General features: G+C 36.2%; 1 protein-coding gene across 1 annotated transcript in view; it reads right to left on the bottom strand.

Moving 5' to 3' along the window:
* Positions 1–18,679, bottom strand: part of LOC127872065 (exportin-5-like) — an 84,923-nt gene that overhangs the window by 31,485 nt on the left and 34,759 nt on the right. Inside the window, 11 exon segments of the mRNA XM_052415398.1 lie at positions 2,095–2,210; positions 2,853–2,918; positions 4,675–4,774; positions 6,396–6,488; positions 9,371–9,477; positions 10,525–10,656; positions 11,497–11,592; positions 12,500–12,663; positions 16,921–17,043; positions 17,983–18,073; positions 18,525–18,650. Coding sequence (XP_052271358.1) covers positions 2,095–2,210; positions 2,853–2,918; positions 4,675–4,774; positions 6,396–6,488; positions 9,371–9,477; positions 10,525–10,656; positions 11,497–11,592; positions 12,500–12,663; positions 16,921–17,043; positions 17,983–18,073; positions 18,525–18,650 — 1,214 coding nt within the window.

Genomic DNA, 18,679 nt, shown 5'->3' with positions numbered 1-18,679 from the left:
GTGTTCATATATCTGTAGTAGAAGAGCTCATGAGCACACAGCCTGTGTATATATATCTGTAATAGAAGAGCTTACAAGTACAGAGCCTGTGTTTATATATATGTAATGGAAGAGCTCAAGAGTACAGAGCCTGTGTTCATATATCTGTTATAGAAGAGCTCCCAAGTATAGAGCTTGTGTTCATATACCTGTAATAGAAGAGCTCATGAGCACACAGCCTGTGTTCATATATCTGTAATAGAAGAGCTTACAAGTACAGAGCCTGTGTTCATATATCTGTAATAAAAGAGCTCCTACGTATAGAGCCTGTGTTCATATATCTGTAATAGAAGAGCTCACAAGTATAGAGACTGCGCTCATATATCTGTAATAGAAGATCTCACAAGTACACAGCCTGTGTTCATATATCTGTAATAGAAGAGCTCCCAAGTATAGAGCCTGTGTTCATATATCTGTAATAGAAGAGCTCATTAGTACACAGCCTGTGTTCATATATCTGTAGTAGAAGAGCTACCAAGTACAGAGCCTGTGTTCATATATCTGTAATAGATGAGCTACCAAGTACAGAGCCTGTGTTCATATATCTGTAATAGATGAGCTACCAAGTACAGAGCCTGTGTTCATATATCTGTAATAGATGAGCTACCAAGTACAGAGCCTGTGTTCATATATCTGTAATAGAAGAGCTCCCAAGTACACAGCCTGTGTTCATATATCTGTAATAGAAGAGCTCACGAGTACACAGCCTGTGTTCATATATCTGTAATAGAAGAGCTCACGAGTACACAGCCTGTGTTCATATATCTGTATTACAAGAGCTCACGAGTGCACAGCCTGTGTTCATATATCTGTATTAGAAGAGCTCAAAAGTATAGAGCCTGTGTTCATATATCTGTAATAGAAGAGCTCTGAAGTACACAGCCTGTGTTCATATATCTGTAATAGAAGAGCTCATGAGTACAGAACCTGTGTTCATATATCTGTAATAGAAGAGCTCCCAAGTATAGAGCCTGTGTTCATATATCTGTTATAGAGAGCTCACGAGTACAGAACATGTGTGTATAAACAAGGAATATTATCAAGACTTTCAAGCCCATAATTCCCAGCAAAATGTCAATATTTGCCCAACAAATATAAGAAAATTCCAGTCTGAAATAATTTCATATTGAAAGTTTGTGGCAGTTACAATTATTCCCGAGTAGTATAGCAATAATCTCTACAGGCACAACTTCAATGAGGTAGGGGTGCTTGTTTGAAATTCTGTAATTGTAATTTGGTCACACCAAATTGAGTATTTAGACTGTTAACACTGTTTGCATTATAAAAGATTTATTCATACCAGTATTATAACATAAGAGGTAATTTTGGTCAAATCTGTTTACAATTTAATATATTTCAGCTCTTCTCTAAAAAAGGAGGGCTTAATACATGGGCAAAAAGTGTGGTCCAAGATTAGCCTGTGCAGTCCACACAGGCTTATCAGGGACGAGTTGTTCTATTTAAACTTGACTTTCGTTTAGAAGAGACTTCCTCCAAAAAAGCAGAAAGTGATGTCCCTGATTAGCATATGAGGAAGGCACCGGCTAATTTAGGACTACACTTTACATTTAAGCATTAAGCCCTGTTTTCCTAGAGCATTGCTTATTTCTGTAAAAAAAATGTATTTGCTATGTGTTCTTGTAATCTTGTAATTGCCAATATTAAAGACATAACTTGTTTACTTGAGTAGGTAAAAAAAAATGGCCTTGAGGAGTTGAATTGCTTACTTAAGAAGGTACAAAACATTGCCTTGAGTTGACTTGCTTATTTGATAAGGTACAAAACATTGCCTTGAGTTGACTTGCTTACTTAAGAAGGTACAAAACATTGCCTTGAGTTGACTTGCTTACTTAAGAAGGTACAAAACATTGCCTTGAGTTGACTTGCTTATTTGAGAAGGTACAAAACATTGTCTTGAGTTGAGTTGCTTACTTGAGAAGGTACAAAACATTGTCTTGAGTTGAGTTGCTTACTTGAGAAGGTACAAAACATTGTCTTGAGTTGAGTTGCTTACTTGAGAAGGTACAATACATTGTCTTGAGTTGAGTTGCTTACTTAAGAAGGTACAAAACATTGCCCAGCAGTCCATGGATTTGCCGCGTTGCAGGATTTTTCATGACATATTCTCCAGATTCCAGCTTGTGAAATACAAACCCACCCATGCTGGCTTTCTAAAATAGAGGAATGAAACACTGATATGACACTTATGAAAATGAGCTGTGTCATCCAAAAATTGGTCTCATGCCATAAGTAGAAAGTGTAGCTCCATACTAGTCTGGCCCTTTCCACTAAAAAGACCACGAAATCTTGAGTGACTTTAAAGCAGAGACAGAAGCTCCTGACCAGACTTTGGGGATGCACAAGCTGGTTTGAAGCTATGCTGGCCGCATATGGCATAAGGCCCATTTTCGCATAACAGGCATAAAATGGTGCATGCACTCCAACACAACAGCCTACCCTCAGCATTTCATACAAGAATACAAAACTTATAGAGTAAATATTTAACAACTAAAAATGTCTTATTTTGTTCTATAAATTTGCAAGTAAAAAGTTGTAATGAAAGGATCAAATGCCATGCAATCTTTAGGAAACTTAATTCTACATACAATTAATACAACTACCTGTAAGATAAATTCTCTGAGTGCAACACAGGGAAATAAGCTTAAAGCTTTAATTGCTGGTAAAGCCACTTCAAAACATTGATGGTACTGTTCTATAGCGATATGCAACAATGTTCCTTAACACAAAATGCTGATAGCCACATCTGGCTTGCAGTGGTATACTTGAGTGATATTCGAGCATCACTTTCTTACCTCAGAATCCTTTGGCCATGTGCTTCTTTTGATGACAGCCAGGATCATGTGAGTACAGTAACTGATCTGTAACCCAATGACAAACTAGAAATGTGCACATGTACAATGTCCCATACTTGTATATAATACACATGTACATCCACATTATTTGTATAATGCAAGGAATCCTACTTAAAATTAACTACTATTGGAGATATGATATCTACAACAAGAGATGTGTTCGTCAGAAACACAATGCCCCCTATGGGGCCGCTTTGAAAATATTATATTTTTTTTTTTGACCTTTGACCTTGAAGGATGACCTTGACCTTGAACTTCCACCACTCAAAATGTGCAGCTTCATGAGAATGCCTCTTTTTAAAAAAAATGTTGACCTTTGACCTTGAAGGATGACCCTGACCTTGAACTTCCACCACTCAAAATGTGCAGCTTCATGAGAATGCCGCTTTGAATTTTTTTTTGATTTTTTTTTTTGACCTTTGACCTTGAAGGATGACCTTGACCTTGAAATTCCACCACTCAAAATGTGCAGCTTTATGAGATACACATGCATGCTAAATATCAAGTTGCTATCTTAAATATTGAAAAAGTTATGGCCAATGTTAAAGTAATCCGACGGACAGACACCATATATTTGACCTTGAAGAATGACCTTGACCTTCACCTTTCACCACTCAAAATGTTCAACTCCATGAGATACACATGCATGCCAAATATCAAGTTGCTATCTTCAATAGTGAAAAAGTTATGGCCCATGTTAAAGTTTTTGGACGGACGGACAGACGCCATATATTAGACATTTGACCTTGAAGGATGACCTTGACCTTTCACAACTCAAAATGTGCAGCTCCGTGAGATGCACATGCATGCCAAATATCAAGTTGCTATCTTCAATATTGAAAAAATTATGGCCAATGTTAAAGTTTTTGGACGGACAGACGCCATATATTTGACATTTGACCTTAAAGGATGACATTGACCTTCACCTTTCACCACTCAAAATGTTCAGCTCAATGAGATACACATGCATGCCAAATATTAAGTTGCTATCTTCAATAGTGAAAAAGTTATGGCCAATGTTAAAGTTTTTGGACGGACGGACAGGCGCCATATATTAGACATTTGACCTTGAAGGATGACCTTGACCTTCACCTTTCACCACTCAAAATGTGCATCTCCGTAAGATGCACATGCATGCCAAATATCAAGTTGCTATCTTCAATATTGAAAAAGGTAATGGCCATTAAATTTTTCGGACGGACGGACAGACTGACATACTGACATACACACATACTGACTGACAGACAGTTCATCTGCTATATGTCACCCTACCGGAGGCATAACAATTGTTAGGCATTTAATTTAATGCATTAATATGCATATCATCATCACAATCCTCACTGTAAAAAAATCATGCAAGTGAGCACTATTTTGTCAATATCAAAGTTACTAAATATAAAAGACATTAAATAATATTACAGTCAGATTTCTAGTTCACTCATGAAAAGTATAGAAATACATTTATTCTGAAAAGTCAGAAATATTTAGTTATATATTTAACAATTGAGTCCATTTAAAATCTAGTCTGTATTATAATTATAATTAAAGCATTGAATAAAGTACTCTGCCATTGCTGTTTGATCTTAAAAGTTTAATATTGAGTCAAACATTTAAATGCAAAACAAATCCCACCTACCTAACCAGCCCTTTCTTCCCGGGTCGGGAAGGAAAAACAAACAGATTTTATTTTGGGGCTATCCCAAAATGCACATTAAATGTTTAAGATAACCTTCTTAGGTTACTATTCTACCAGAATACATACATGAGATCTATTGATTCCACAGGTGTCCTCGGAGCTAGGTTCCACAGGGGCCTGGTCCAGACCAATGAAGTGCATCAACTTGTCCGGGTACATGAAGGCTCTGGGAAACAAATGGAAATGAGCCCCACTTTGGTACAACAAGGCAAAATGCATATGTGCAAAGTGTCGTCCCAATTAGCCTGTGCAGTCCGCCTAGACTTGCTTTTTGTTTAGAAGAAACTTTCTTTAAAAGCAAAAGACCATAAAAGTGTAAAGTGTCCCCCCTGATTACACAGGCTATTCCTGGATGACCCATTACACAGGCTATTCCTGGATGACCCATTACACAGGCTATTCCTGGATGACCCATTACACAGGCTATTCCTGGATGACCCATTACACAGGCAATTCCTGGATGACCCATTACACAGGCTATTCCTGGATGACCCATTACACAGGCTATTCCTGGATGACCCATTACACAGGCTATTCCTGGATGACCCATTACACAGGCTATTCCTGGATGACCCATTACACAGACTATTCCTGGATGACCCATTACACAGTCTATTCCTGGATGACCCATTACACATGCTATTCCTGGATGACCCATTACACAGGCTATTCCTGGATGACCCATTACACAGTCTATTTCTGGATGACCCATTACACAGGCTATTCCTGGATGACCCATTACACAGACTATTCCTGTATGACCCATTACACAGTCTATTCCTGGATGACCCATTACACAGATGCATTAAATTCAGGGTTTTTTTGGCCCGATTTTATAGCCGAAATTCGGCTATGTTCCCAATCCCAAAAAGTATACTTTTTTCCCAAAATGTGGCAAAAAAATTCCCAATTTCCCAAAAAAAAAAAAAAAATTTTTTTTTTTTTTTTTTTTTAAAGATGTCTAATGTGTATTTTATCTCAATTTTAATTCAATTACATCTAACAAAGTATTATATGATTTTGTTCTTTTAATTTGAATGATTATAAAGGGTTTTATCAAATTTAGTATTTCCCTAATCAGTGGACTTTTCGTGTGGAAAAAAAGGCTAATGAATTTATTTTCCCAATTTCATGAAAATGCCGATAAAATTCCCAATTCCAAAGCCATGGGCTATCTTCCCAAAAAGTGGAAAAAAAACCCTGAAATCCTGTTTTTCCAGAATGATGCTCTTATTAATGTCTATTTCCAGAAAAGCTTGCTAAGATCAAGTAATTGTAATTTGGCAAGACTTGCAATATATGCTTCAAAAAAGTGTAAAGGCTTATGACTTGATTAAATATAAATGTATCAAATTACATTTTATTTCAAATTTAAAATGGTGACTAAAAATTACTTCAAAACAAGAGTTGTTTAAAGAACAATTGCATGAATGTAGATTTAAGCCTTCTCTAGATATCATGCAGGGATGAAAGTGTGACAGACAAGCAATCCTACCAACCAACAGACAGGTACAAAGCAATAACCCACTACTTCTTTGAAGGGCAACGTAATCATAAATATGAGACGTGCTCTTAGACAACTGGGCTTAATGCATGTTCCTAAAGAATCTTCCCAGATAATCAGGTAACAACACTTACCGCCCAAACAAGATTATATTTTAGACAAGACTAAACAAAAAATTTCATAAAAGCGGAAAGTGTTGTTCCTGATTAGCATGTGGAGACTGCAAAGGCTAATCAAGGATGACACTTTACGCACATGAATTAAGCCCCATTTTCCCACTTACTGTCTAAATTCCTCTGAGGACCAGAACCGCTGGACTGGTTTCAATTTCTCAGCCAGGAAGGCAGACTGTTTAGCAAAGTCTTCATGTTGGTTACTGAAAACATCAAGCACATTTCAACTGTATTGTTGGCATAGTAAGAGGTTACAGATAATATCAAACACACATCAACTGTATTGCTGGCATAGTAAGAGGTTACAGAAAACATCAAACACACATCAACTGTATTGCTGGCATAGTAAGAGGTTACAGAAATCATCAAACACACATCAACTGTATTGCTGGCATAGTAAGAGGTTACAGAAAACATCAAACACACATCAACTGTATTGCTGGCATAGTAAGAGGTTACAGAAAACATCAAACACACATCAACTGTATTGCTGGCATAGTAAGAGGTTACAGAAATCATCAAACACACATCAACTGTATTGCTGGCATAGTAAGAGGTTACAGAAAACATCAAACACACATCAACTGTATTGCTGGCATAGCAAGAGGTTACAGAAAACATCAAACACACATCAACTGTATTGCTGGCATAGTAAGAGGTTACAGACAACATCAAACACACATCAACTGTATTGCTGGCATAGTAAGAGGTTAAAGAAAACATCAAACACACATTAACTGTATTGCTGGCATAGTATGAAGTTACAGACAACATCAAACACACGTCAACTGTAGAGCTGGCATAGTAAGACTTTTCAACTAAAGCTTGGCAGGACAGTTGCGAATTCCCCCAAACGCTGCATAAAGTAATATGATAAAAGTTTTAATTATGACTTATTGAACCACCGGGCATGGCTGTTTTGACTCCTTGGGTATTTTTTAAACCAACATTGTAGAGAACCACAATACCATGTTAAGTAACAAATAATACACATTTGGGCTTTGTAGTTTCAGAGCAAACAGGTAAAACAACAATATTTTTAGAGAAATAATAAGTTTCAAAATGAGCCTATTTTTTTATATTTTTAAATTAAATATATAAGCTTATATGTATGATGCAAATTGTTCCTATATTTATACTTGGTATTGTGAAATTATAACATAACAGTGTTTTCCATGGGAGAATTTTTGCATATTTTATGGTCAGTGCTTGTACTGACACCAGCTTTTTTTAATAACTAGTGACCTGAAAATCAATAGGGGTTATCTGCGAGTCATGATCAATGTACCTATGAAGTTTCATGATCCTAGGCATAAGCATTCTTGAGTTATCATCCGTAAAAAAAATTACTATTTCGGGTCACCGTGACCTTGACCTTAGACCTAGTGACCTGAAAATCAATAGGGGTCATCTGCCAGTCATTATCAAGCTACCTATGAAGTTTCATGAACCTAGGCCTAAGTGTTCTTGAGTTAACATCCGGAAACTTTTTTACTATTTCGGGTCACCGTGATCTTGACCTTTGATCTAGTGACCTGAAAATCAATAGGGGTCATCTGCAAGTCATGATCAATCTACCTATCAAGTTTCATGATCCTAGGCATAAGCGTTCTTGAGTTATCATCCGGAAACCATTTTACTATTTCGAGTCACGGTGACCTTGACCTTTGACCTAGTGACCTCAAAATCAATAGGGGTCATCTGCAAGTCATGATCAATGTACCTATGAAGTTTCATGATCATAGGCCTAAGCGTTCTTGAGTTATCATCTGGAAAACACCTCGTGGACGATCCGACAGACCAACCGACATGTGCAAAGCAATATACCCCCTCTTCTTCGAAGGGGGGCATAAAAAGTAAATCCTGTTTTATGATGCAAGCATTTTGCTTTTGCATCACTTTGACTCCAGCAAATTATCAGCCTTGCATCATTTTGATGCACACGTTGCAAAGAAGCTGAATTTAAAAATATACTTCATTTCATAAATTTGGTGCTGTTGGAATAGTATACAAACAACAGTTTCTCAGCATTTAACCAATATGCATAATTGAAACTCCGGACTTCAGTAGTTTCATAATTGAAAGATTCATTTGACCAATAACAATTTCAAGGGATTGGTCATTTGAATTCTGGTTCCTACAAATGTATTGAACTCCGTGAGACACCAATATATTCAACAAAATGTTTTTATACAGTCTAGAATTAAGATTAGTGGCAGCTTAATATGTCCAAAGGATAATTATCACATTATTGTAAACACAAAATTAAAGCAATGATTCATGAAGGTAAACAGATGACCAAACTTTGCCCAAATACACTGTACAGAAAAAAAGTCTTAGATATAGGAATAAACAGACAGTCTGCTACAATAACAGAATGTTTAAAAAAAATGCATTTTTATTATATCAAAGGCATCGGTTGAAAATTTTGAGCAAACAGTGACCTTTTCCCGCTCAAAAGCAAATTGAAAACGGTTATATGCAACAAACATTAAACCAGAACAGCCTGCAAATAACAGGGTAACTGGTAGGTCTGTTCAGGTTTAATGCTTTTTGCTGCTCATCAGTATTTTAAAGTTTGAAATCAAGCCTTGAAAACTTGAATCTAGTAAAAAAGGTATTTAATTTTATTAGTTTTTCCATGCTACAAACTAAGCATCAAAAAGCCTATATGAGCGGGATAGGGTAAAACAAAATTATCTGCTATAATTTAAGCCAGGGAAGTTATGACTTACAAAAGCAATGGTAAGTACTGAGTAACAGGTTTAATAAAATACAGGTTTATTATACGATAAGGATCATAAAAAAGTAGGACTTTGTGGAAAATTTGGATCAAACAGTTACCCTTTCCCACTCAGAAGAAAAGTGAAAATGTGCAAACAGCATAAAACCAGAACAGCCTGCGAGTAACTCGCAGTCTGTTCAGGTTTTTATGCTCTTTGCTGCTCATCAGTAACTAAGGGTTGGATATGAAGCCTTTAAAACTTGAATATAGTAAGAAAGGTCTTACATTAAATATAACTTTCTAAAGAACTACAAAAGAGTCATATATGTATATAGAGGTAAAGGGTTAAACAAAAGCTACCTGACGAGTATGAGAGCCTCAGTGAGAATGCATTCCTCCATCTGAGAGAGCTGGTCCTGGTCCTGTATGATAGCCTGCATGCAGCCACACAGGTCCTTAAACACCGGCTGTAACACAGGGAGACATGGGAAAAAGGGGCTTAATGCATGTGCGTAATGTGTCATCCCAGATTAGCCTGTGCTGCCCCCTTTTAGAGCATTTTTGTTTTAAAGATGGTCTTTTCTGAACGAAAATCCAGTTAAGGTGGATAGTGTTGCCCTGATACCCAGTGCCAACTACACAGGCTAGTATGGGAAACACTTCGCGCTCGTGCATAAATACCAGTTTTCCCAAATGGAGACTCATTTATTATGGACATGGAATAAACTTTTGCATCCTCTTTACATTCAAATATTCAAATACCAAAAACATCAATTTCATACTGTAACTTCTGCTACATGTCACGTCAAAATGATAGGCAAACTTTGTTTTCAAGAAATTCCAGATACAGTCAGTCAACCAGTTTAGAATCACCTGACCAAAAACGTTAATTCTTCTGACCACAATAATTTCTTTTGAGATTTAGTGTCAATGTGAGAATATGTAAAAATAAAGGGGTAAAATTTATTTTGTATGATAACAGGTTAGGCTAGACGGCATATGCATTTTTATGTCAAATATAGCCAATAAAAGTTCATCCTTCGGTAAATTATTAAAATTCATTCAACTTACATAATTAGTATTTCAAAACATTGTCATGGCATTTGTTTTCAATCAGCAAAAAGTTTATTTGAAAATAATAAAGACTTTTATATCCAAATGCACATTTCAAAACATAACTCATTCAATCAGTTCTATTTAACTTTTTGCTGCATTTATCCCCCCCTGTAAGCATCATACAAACGCTTTCTTGCTAAAACGTTGTTAATTTATTCTTTTACCTACTGTATACCTTAGACACTTATCATTTTGTTTTTATTGGGGCATTATGGAAAATTAAATACAAATTAATCGGAACTGCTGATTATCTGGAACTGGTTGACAAACTGTACAAATATGACTTTAACAAGCAGAAAGGCAAAGCTTGAGTAAAATATCAGAATTTAGCTTTATACCTCATGATAAACTTGCATGAATAATAGTCTTTACACATCTTGAGTTCAGTGCATACTTACAAACATGAGTGTCTGATAGTCTTTACAGATCTTGACCAGAACAGAGCAGGCATGCTGGCGGACATTTTTCACAGCTTTGCTTCGTGTGCTCTTTGTCTGACCAGGCAGGTTGAAGATAACTGCTGCAAATATCTGAAAAATAAAATATGGGGTGTTTTATTTACATATAAATAAATAGAGAATATTTTGTTTTGTTGATTTCAATGAAATAGCATATATATATATTTTTTTAATGATTGTCTTATGATTATTATATCTCAATTTAATTCAATTACATCTTACGAAGAATACAACTATAATTTATATGATTTTGTTCTTATAATTGAAATATTATAAAGAGTCATATAGAGTTACATTAAATTATTTTTTACAAATAAGTTGACTTTTCGAGATAAAAAAATCAAAATCACAAAATGGCATATTTCCCAAAATGACCAGAAAAAGGCCTGTCATATAAAGAAAAGAACTGAATATCAACCTAAAGACATTTAAAAGGAATACCGGTGAGAAACACTGGTTTGTAAATTGTTCATTTGATTTTTTTTGTCTGTTCATTCCCAAATGAAGAAATTGAAAACAAATGTGTGACATCATAAAAATATCAGATTGCACCTAAAAATGTGTGTAATCCAAGAACTAAAGTATTATGTAATCAAGTATTACCAAGAAAGATATTAAATAAAATATGCTTAACACAAAACATGTGTTTAATTCTGTTTGTTTGTCAACAATTATACAAAAGGGCACAACAGAGCACAGGGCTTAATGTATGTGCCGAAAGTGTCTCAGCTTAGCCTGTGCAGTCTATACAGGCTAATCTTGGACAACACTTTTTCCTTTTACAGTATTTTTTGTTTAAAGGAAATCTCTATTTAGTGGAAATCAAGCTGAAAGCGTTGTCCCTTATTAGCCTGTGCAGACTCCACATACATAGATTTATTACATACATAGTCACATCCGTATTACATGTACCTTCTTCAAGACAGTTGGCAGAACCCCTGGCGTATATTTCAGGAATATGAACAGAGACGATAGGCAAGAAAGGCTGCATGACAGAATCAACGGGTCCTGAAAATGAACAACAGTATTTCAAAATTGCCTTCTTCTAAGAAATTGGGCTTAATGCATGTGCTGAAAGAGTGGCCCCAGATTAGCATGTGCAGACTGCACAGGCTAATCAGGGACAACACTTTCCATCTTAACTAGATTTCTAGTAAGAAGAGACTCCCTTTAAACGAAAAAATCCATAAAGCGCAAAGTATCATCCCAGATTAGCCTATGCTGATTGCTAATCTTGAACAACATTTTACCCACATGCAATAAGAGAAGTTGCCCAGAATGAGGCTCAAAGGATTATTGTTCACTATGTATTGATAGTGTTGTTAAAACCAATGCAGTCTGCACAGGCTAATTAGGGACTGCACTTTCCGCTTTTATGATTTTTTCGATTTAAGAAAATCTCTTCTTAGCAAAAATCCAGTTTCCACGGAAAGTGTCATCCCTGATTAGCCTGTGTGGACTGCTAAAATGTTAAAAGGTCAAAGGTTAATGTTTTTTGTGTAACCTGTTGCATCCCTACTAAAAAGGTCTGAATCATAAATCATCTGTTAATGATGAAAAGTCAAACTCATTTTTAATGAAGAAACAAGCAAATCATGACTTCTCACATCAGTTTGATGTTTAAACAACAATAAAACACCCCACAAAGGCCCAGGGCCAAAACAATTCACCAAAAATTTCTTAGACTTAGTTCTAAGAATATTCTATGAATTGGAATGTTCAAGAATTGCTTCAATTTTAAGCCAATAATTAGCCACCTCTATCTACATCATTCTTCAAGTAGAATATTTTACAAATGACATAACTAGCATAAGAAGCCTGTACATATACAAACGCTGCACATATCTGTCGTGATTTTAAGTCAATTCTTTATTCTTTAGTCTATAAATGGGTTCGAGAATACCAGGGCTCTCACCTGGGTCTCAAAGGCCAGTACGAGGTTGAGCAGGTCAACCCCCTCGTGAACCTGGTTCTCATCGTCGAGGCTAAGGCGCGACATGACGCCCTCGACAAACATCGTCAAAGAGTCCCACTCTAGGAACGATGGTGAACTCAGGTTGCAGTTCGCAGCAGACGGGTCTGAAAACCGTGAGAGAAATCACATGAAAGAAGAAATACCTGAAATGAGATATCAGCTGGAAAAGGAAATCACCTGAAAGGAGAAATACCTGAAAGGAGATATCAGGTGAAAGGAAAAATCACCTGGAAGGCGAAAAACATGAAAGAAGATATCAGCTGAAAGGAGAAAATCACCTGTTAGAAAAAACATGAAAGTTGATATCAACTGAAAGGGGAAAGCACCTGAAAAGAGGAAGCAGCCTAAAGGAAAAATCACCTGAAAGGAGACACCTCCTGAAAGGAGAAATCTCTCCTGAAAGCATTACTGGTCCATAGCTGATCCCAAAAATTAAGCGCACTCTTAAGTTACATGTTCAAAGACCTTTAGTTTTTTATGGAGAAGGTCATTACATGTATTTACTGAACAAAAATAATTTGATAAGCCTAGTACAATTATAATGATAGGATATATCATAGCAAGAAAAAAAGGTGAATACAATTTATTTACCTTCCCCAAGATTCGAATCTGGGACCTTAAGGATTAAAATTGTAAGCCTTGCAACTGCATCTTTCTGGCTTTTGTAATAAACAGTGTATTCTAAATGCTATGTAAGAAATACACATTATTCTAAAATAATGGATGAAAAGCGTTATTAAAGCTTTATATTTTTATCTATGTTACATAAACCATTCAATATTTTATTCAATTTTCTAAGTAAGAACCATTACTTTGCTTGTTTAAATGTAATGCATACATTTTTTTTAATCTATGTTAATTTTTGTGCAAATTGCAATTTTGTTAAAATGTGAATTAGTCATTTCAAGCATATAATTTTAGGTAAAAAAATTATAGAACAAGGGACAAAATTGTCACAAAACCAGGTTTTCATTGTGAAAAAAAAATCTGATAAAGGGAGAAAACTCAAACTGAACTTTTGAAATGACCAAAAAAAATTAACCCCCTTTGTAAGTTTTTTTTTTTTTTTAAATCTATTTTTAGTCGTGGCGACCTTGACATTGGAGATATTGACGTGATTCTTTCGTGGGACACACCGTCCCATGATGGTGAACAAATGTGCCAAATGATTTTAAAATCTCACAATGAATGACATAGTTATGGCCAGGACAAGCTCATTTATGGCCATTTTTGACCTTTGAACTCAAAGTGTGACCTTGACCTTGGAGATATCGACGTAATTATTTCGCGCGACACACCGTCCAATGATGGTGAACAAATGTGCCAAATGATTTTAAAATCTGACAATGAACGACATAGTTATGGCCCGGACAAGCTTATTCCGCCAGCCCGCCAGCCAGCCCGCCCGCATTCGCCAATCTAATAACCAGTTTTTTCCTTCGGAAAACCTGGTTAAAAAAAGCGTTTTAAGCATACTTATTAGTCAATATTTTAAGATTAGAAAAAGTTTGAAATTGTAAAATTGTTTAGTCATTTCATTATAGTTCTTCGTGGTTAAATCTCTTAAAAGCCCATAAACACTCAAAACCAATGAATACTGCATTCAATATTTCGAAAAAAACGGTAACACATAAAAAACAAGCAAATTCGTTGAATTGATATCCCCCGCCAATACACTTCTGGACACAAAAAGTTGTCTGGACAGATGGGCAACACCAACGTGCATCATCCTCTTTTCCATATATATACTCCTACCAAGTTTCAATGAAATCCGTCTAAGCACTTCCAAGATATGGCTCCGGACAAAAAAAAAAGCAGCATTTTTTCAATATAAAAAGAGCCATTACTCCGTCATTATCCAATGGTGTACAATGCCATTTGGCGTGCATCATCCTCTTATCCATATACATACTCATTACAAGTTTCAATGAAATCCGCCAAAGCACTTCCAAGATATGGCTCGAGACACAAAAGTGCCGGACGGACGGAAAGACGGAAGGACGGAAAGACAACGCCAAAACAATATCCCTCCACCTATGGCGGGGGATAATAAATGTTCGTTATAGCGATAGCCAAAATTTCAATGCTAGATGTGGTCTGGTAACATAGATGTAACAAGATACAAAATGCTCTTTTTTGCTTTTGTGGGACTATACATTCAACACATGTTTAAGTACCATGTTAGTGTTCGTGTGTCATACAAATAGATATTGTTTCGGGAAATTACAATGGAATAAATTGTGCCACAAAAAATATGGGTTAACTTTTTTTAAACAAAATATTTTGCAAAATATTCTTTGATTTTGAGTATTTATGTTACTTTAAATGAACCTTAATTCTGGTAATGGCTTGGACAATAAAACATAAGACTGTATCTAGAAGATGGAACCTTGAAATAAATCTGTCAAACTATTTATCCAAAAAATTACGTCTAATAAGCCTTGCACTGGGAAAGCTTAAAGAATGTGCCTTTAGTGACAAGTGATATTTTTCCTTTAAAGGGGCCTTTTCACAGATTTTGGCATGTTTTAAAGTTTTTCATTAAATGCTTTATATTGATAAATGTAAACATTGGATCTAAAAAGCTCCAGTAAAAAATCAAGAATAAAATTAAAACAAGAGCTGTCAGAGGACAGCGCGCTCGACTATTCGAGTGCTTGACATTATAACGTAAGCCATCATGGGAAAATTGTTCATATTCAATAATTTATGAGACGATCTTTCAAAAATGAAAAAAGGAAAAAAAAATAATTCTTTTTTTTTGGGGGGGGGGGGGGGGTATAATGTGGGGTGTGGTCATTTATTAGACGATCTTTCAAAAATAAAGAAAAAAAATTTTTGGGGAGGTAGGGGAGGGGGGGTGAGAGGGGGGGTATAATGTGGGGTGTGGTATTTTATTAGATGATGTTTTTATAAAAAAAAATTGGGGGCGGGGGGAGGTTGGGGGGGGAGGGATTCTGGGTAGGGGCGTGGGGTATTGTTTGGGTGGAATCCATTGTGGTATTCAGGTACATGTATGTGTTGTTTTGTCAAAGTAATAATAAAATGTGATCATAAATAAAGAAGTTATGGCAATTTAAGCAAAATGTTCAATTATCTAAGTGTAAAAGGGGCCATAATTATGTAAAAATGCTTGATACAGTGGTCTGCTCTTGTTTATAGGTTGGGGTCATGTTGGTAAACAAGTATGCAACATATAAAAGCAATATGTTAAAGGATATAGGAAATATTTGGGGTAGTACGCAAACTTTAACATAGATTTATCAATAATATGCATATTCTAAGTATAAAAGAGCAATAATTATGACAAAATGCTTGATAGAGTTGTCTGCTCTTGTTTATAGGTTGGGGTCATGTTGGTAAACAAGTATGCAAAATATGAAAGCAATATGCCAAGGGACAATGAAAATAATTGGGGGTAGTACGAAAACTTTAACATTTGCACGCTAACGTGAAACGCCAACGTGAGTAGGATAGCTCCACTATATATATTTCAAATATAATAGTCGAGCTAAAAAAGGGAAAAAAAGTAGCCCGCAGCAGGGCTCCAACCAGTGACCCCTGGAATCCTGGAGTAAAAACCAATTGGACCGCTCGGCCATCCTTCCAATTATAGTTTGGTGACGTATTTTAAACTTTATATAAGCGATCTTCGTAGTTTCACAAAATTAAACGACAACAACAGAACTCTCCAAATTATTCAATCGTTTCGCGTTGCAACGCTTTACAATTTTCAGGTTTTTAAATCGTCAAAAGATGCATATAATGGCTATATTAGACCATGGTAAATGTTCAGTATTCCTGTTTCCTCTCAAATATCATAACTAAAACGAAAATTTGCGAATCTGAAACAACTTTTTTTCAATTTTGTCAATTTACCAAAACGTGAAAAGATCCCTTTAAAGGAACTCTTTTTTTTTTTTTAATCCAGTTAAGGCAGAAAGTGTTGTAAAGTTAGGACACTTAACACACATGCATGAAACCCTATTTTCCCATGGCACAGCCCATATTGATTGCAACATGGTGGGGGCAGTTACTAATATGGAAATTCTTTGAAACTGATACATTTGAGTCACGTTCTGAGAAAACTGGGCATAATGCCTGTGTGTAAAGTGTCCTCCCAGATTAGCCTGTGCAGTCCACACAGGCTAATCAGGGACGACACTTTCCCCTTTAATGACAGTTTTCGTTTTAATGAAGTCTCTTCTTAGCAAAAATCCAATTTAGGCATAAAGTGTCGTCCCTTATTAGCCTGTGCAGACTGCACAGGCTAATCTGGGACGATACTTTACGCACATGCATTATGCACAGTTTTCTCAGAACACGACTCATTTAAACTATTCACAGCTTCTTTCACTCACCTTCCCCAGTGTCAACAGGCTTGGCTATGATGGTACGCAACCACTGAGAGACAAATGAAAATGTGAACTTCTGTGTCACCATGGTCAACTGTCGAATGGTATCAGCAATCTCGGCACGATACTCTGTTAAACATGGCATTATAGTATGTACTTTTGAAATATGCAATTAAATTATCCAAACACAGTAGGTGGCAACTAATATTGAAGTCAATTTTATGAAAGAAACAGTGGTACATTTATCAAAAGAGGATGATTATCTGCCATGATTACATTTGCTAAGAAAAGCACGACTATAAAAATGGTATGCAATAAAAAAATGAAATATATGTGTGAATATGTGTCTGAAGAGCTGCAGACAAGCATATTGAGCCTTTCTCTGGGAAAATGGGGCTTAATGCAAGAGTTGTCCCAGGCTAGTAAGGTTAAGTTACAACATTTTCCAAATAGAGTGGATTTTACCTAAGAACAGACTCCCTTTAAACAAAAAAATACCACAAAAGCAGACAGTGCCATCCCTTGTAACAAAAAACTACCACAAAAGCAGACAGTGCCATCCCTTGTAACAAAAAACTACCACAAAAGCAGACAGTGCCATCCCTTGTAACAAAAAACTACCACAAAAGCAGACAGTGCCATCACTTGTAACAAAAAACTACCACAAAAGCAGACAGTGCCATCCCTTGTAACAAAAAACTACCACAAAAGCAGACAGTGCCATCACTTTAAACAAAAAACTACCACAAAAGCAGACAGTGCCATCCCTTGTAACAAAAAACTACCACAAAAGCAGACAGTGCCATCCCTTTAAACAAAAAACTACCACAAAAGCAGACAGTGTCCCCCCTGATTAACCTTGCAGACGGCACAGGCTTATCTGGGACAACAGTTTTTGCACATGCATTAAGCCCAGTTTTCCCAAAGTGAGGCTCATTTCTTTACAGCTCCATAAAAATCATGGCTTCTAAGGGTATCAAGATATTGAGACACTGTCAGTCTAAATTTTTTAAAGAAAGACAGAGTTGAATTTCTTGTATTTTTTTTAAATAATACAATGGCAAATACTTGAAAAGAAGGAGGCAAACTCTTCATCGTGTTCAAAGTCCAGCCGTGCGTATTCACAACTAGGAGAGTTCTGCTGACTGGGATACCCCACCTGGCACAAATTAGCAATATTTTAGAAGTTAAACTACATGTGTATAAAATAAATGCATAAGAAGTAAAAATGAAACCTGCTCTGGGAAAATGGGCTTAATGCATCTGCGCTAAAAATGTCGTCCCAGATTAGCCTGCACACAGGCAAATCAGGGACAACAATCTCCGATTCTATTGAAATTATCGTTTGAAGAAAGTCTCTCCAAAAGGCAAATTCTTTAAGCCCTGTTTTCCCAGGCCAAGGCTCTAATATATGTCATTTATACACTGGAAATGGGCCCATGCACTTGACTCTTTAGAAGAAGGACAACAATCCTTAATTTTACTTTTTCTCAATTTCAACACCATATCAGTGTGAAGACCTGATTAATGCTTGATGACAGTTACATAAATTTGTGCACAAACTTTTACCATGGTTAATCCAGGTGTTCTTAACACTTCAAAATTCTTGCCTTTTTCAGCTGTTTTGACGAGACTTCAACCAAATGAGGCAGTTTAGTATATAGTGTTTCATCCTTTGACATCCGTTCATGTCGCAGGAACGCTGTCCACAGGTGGAATGCATAGCTGCTCAACAGCTACAAGCACAAGTGTTATTGATCTTTGG

The sequence above is a fragment of the Dreissena polymorpha genome, chromosome 3 (genome assembly GCF_020536995.1).
Source record: "Dreissena polymorpha isolate Duluth1 chromosome 3, UMN_Dpol_1.0, whole genome shotgun sequence".
Classification (NCBI taxonomy): domain Eukaryota; kingdom Metazoa; phylum Mollusca; class Bivalvia; order Myida; family Dreissenidae; genus Dreissena; species Dreissena polymorpha.
Note: the sequence above shows the minus strand (reverse complement) of the source record. Positions and strands in the feature narration are given on the sequence as shown.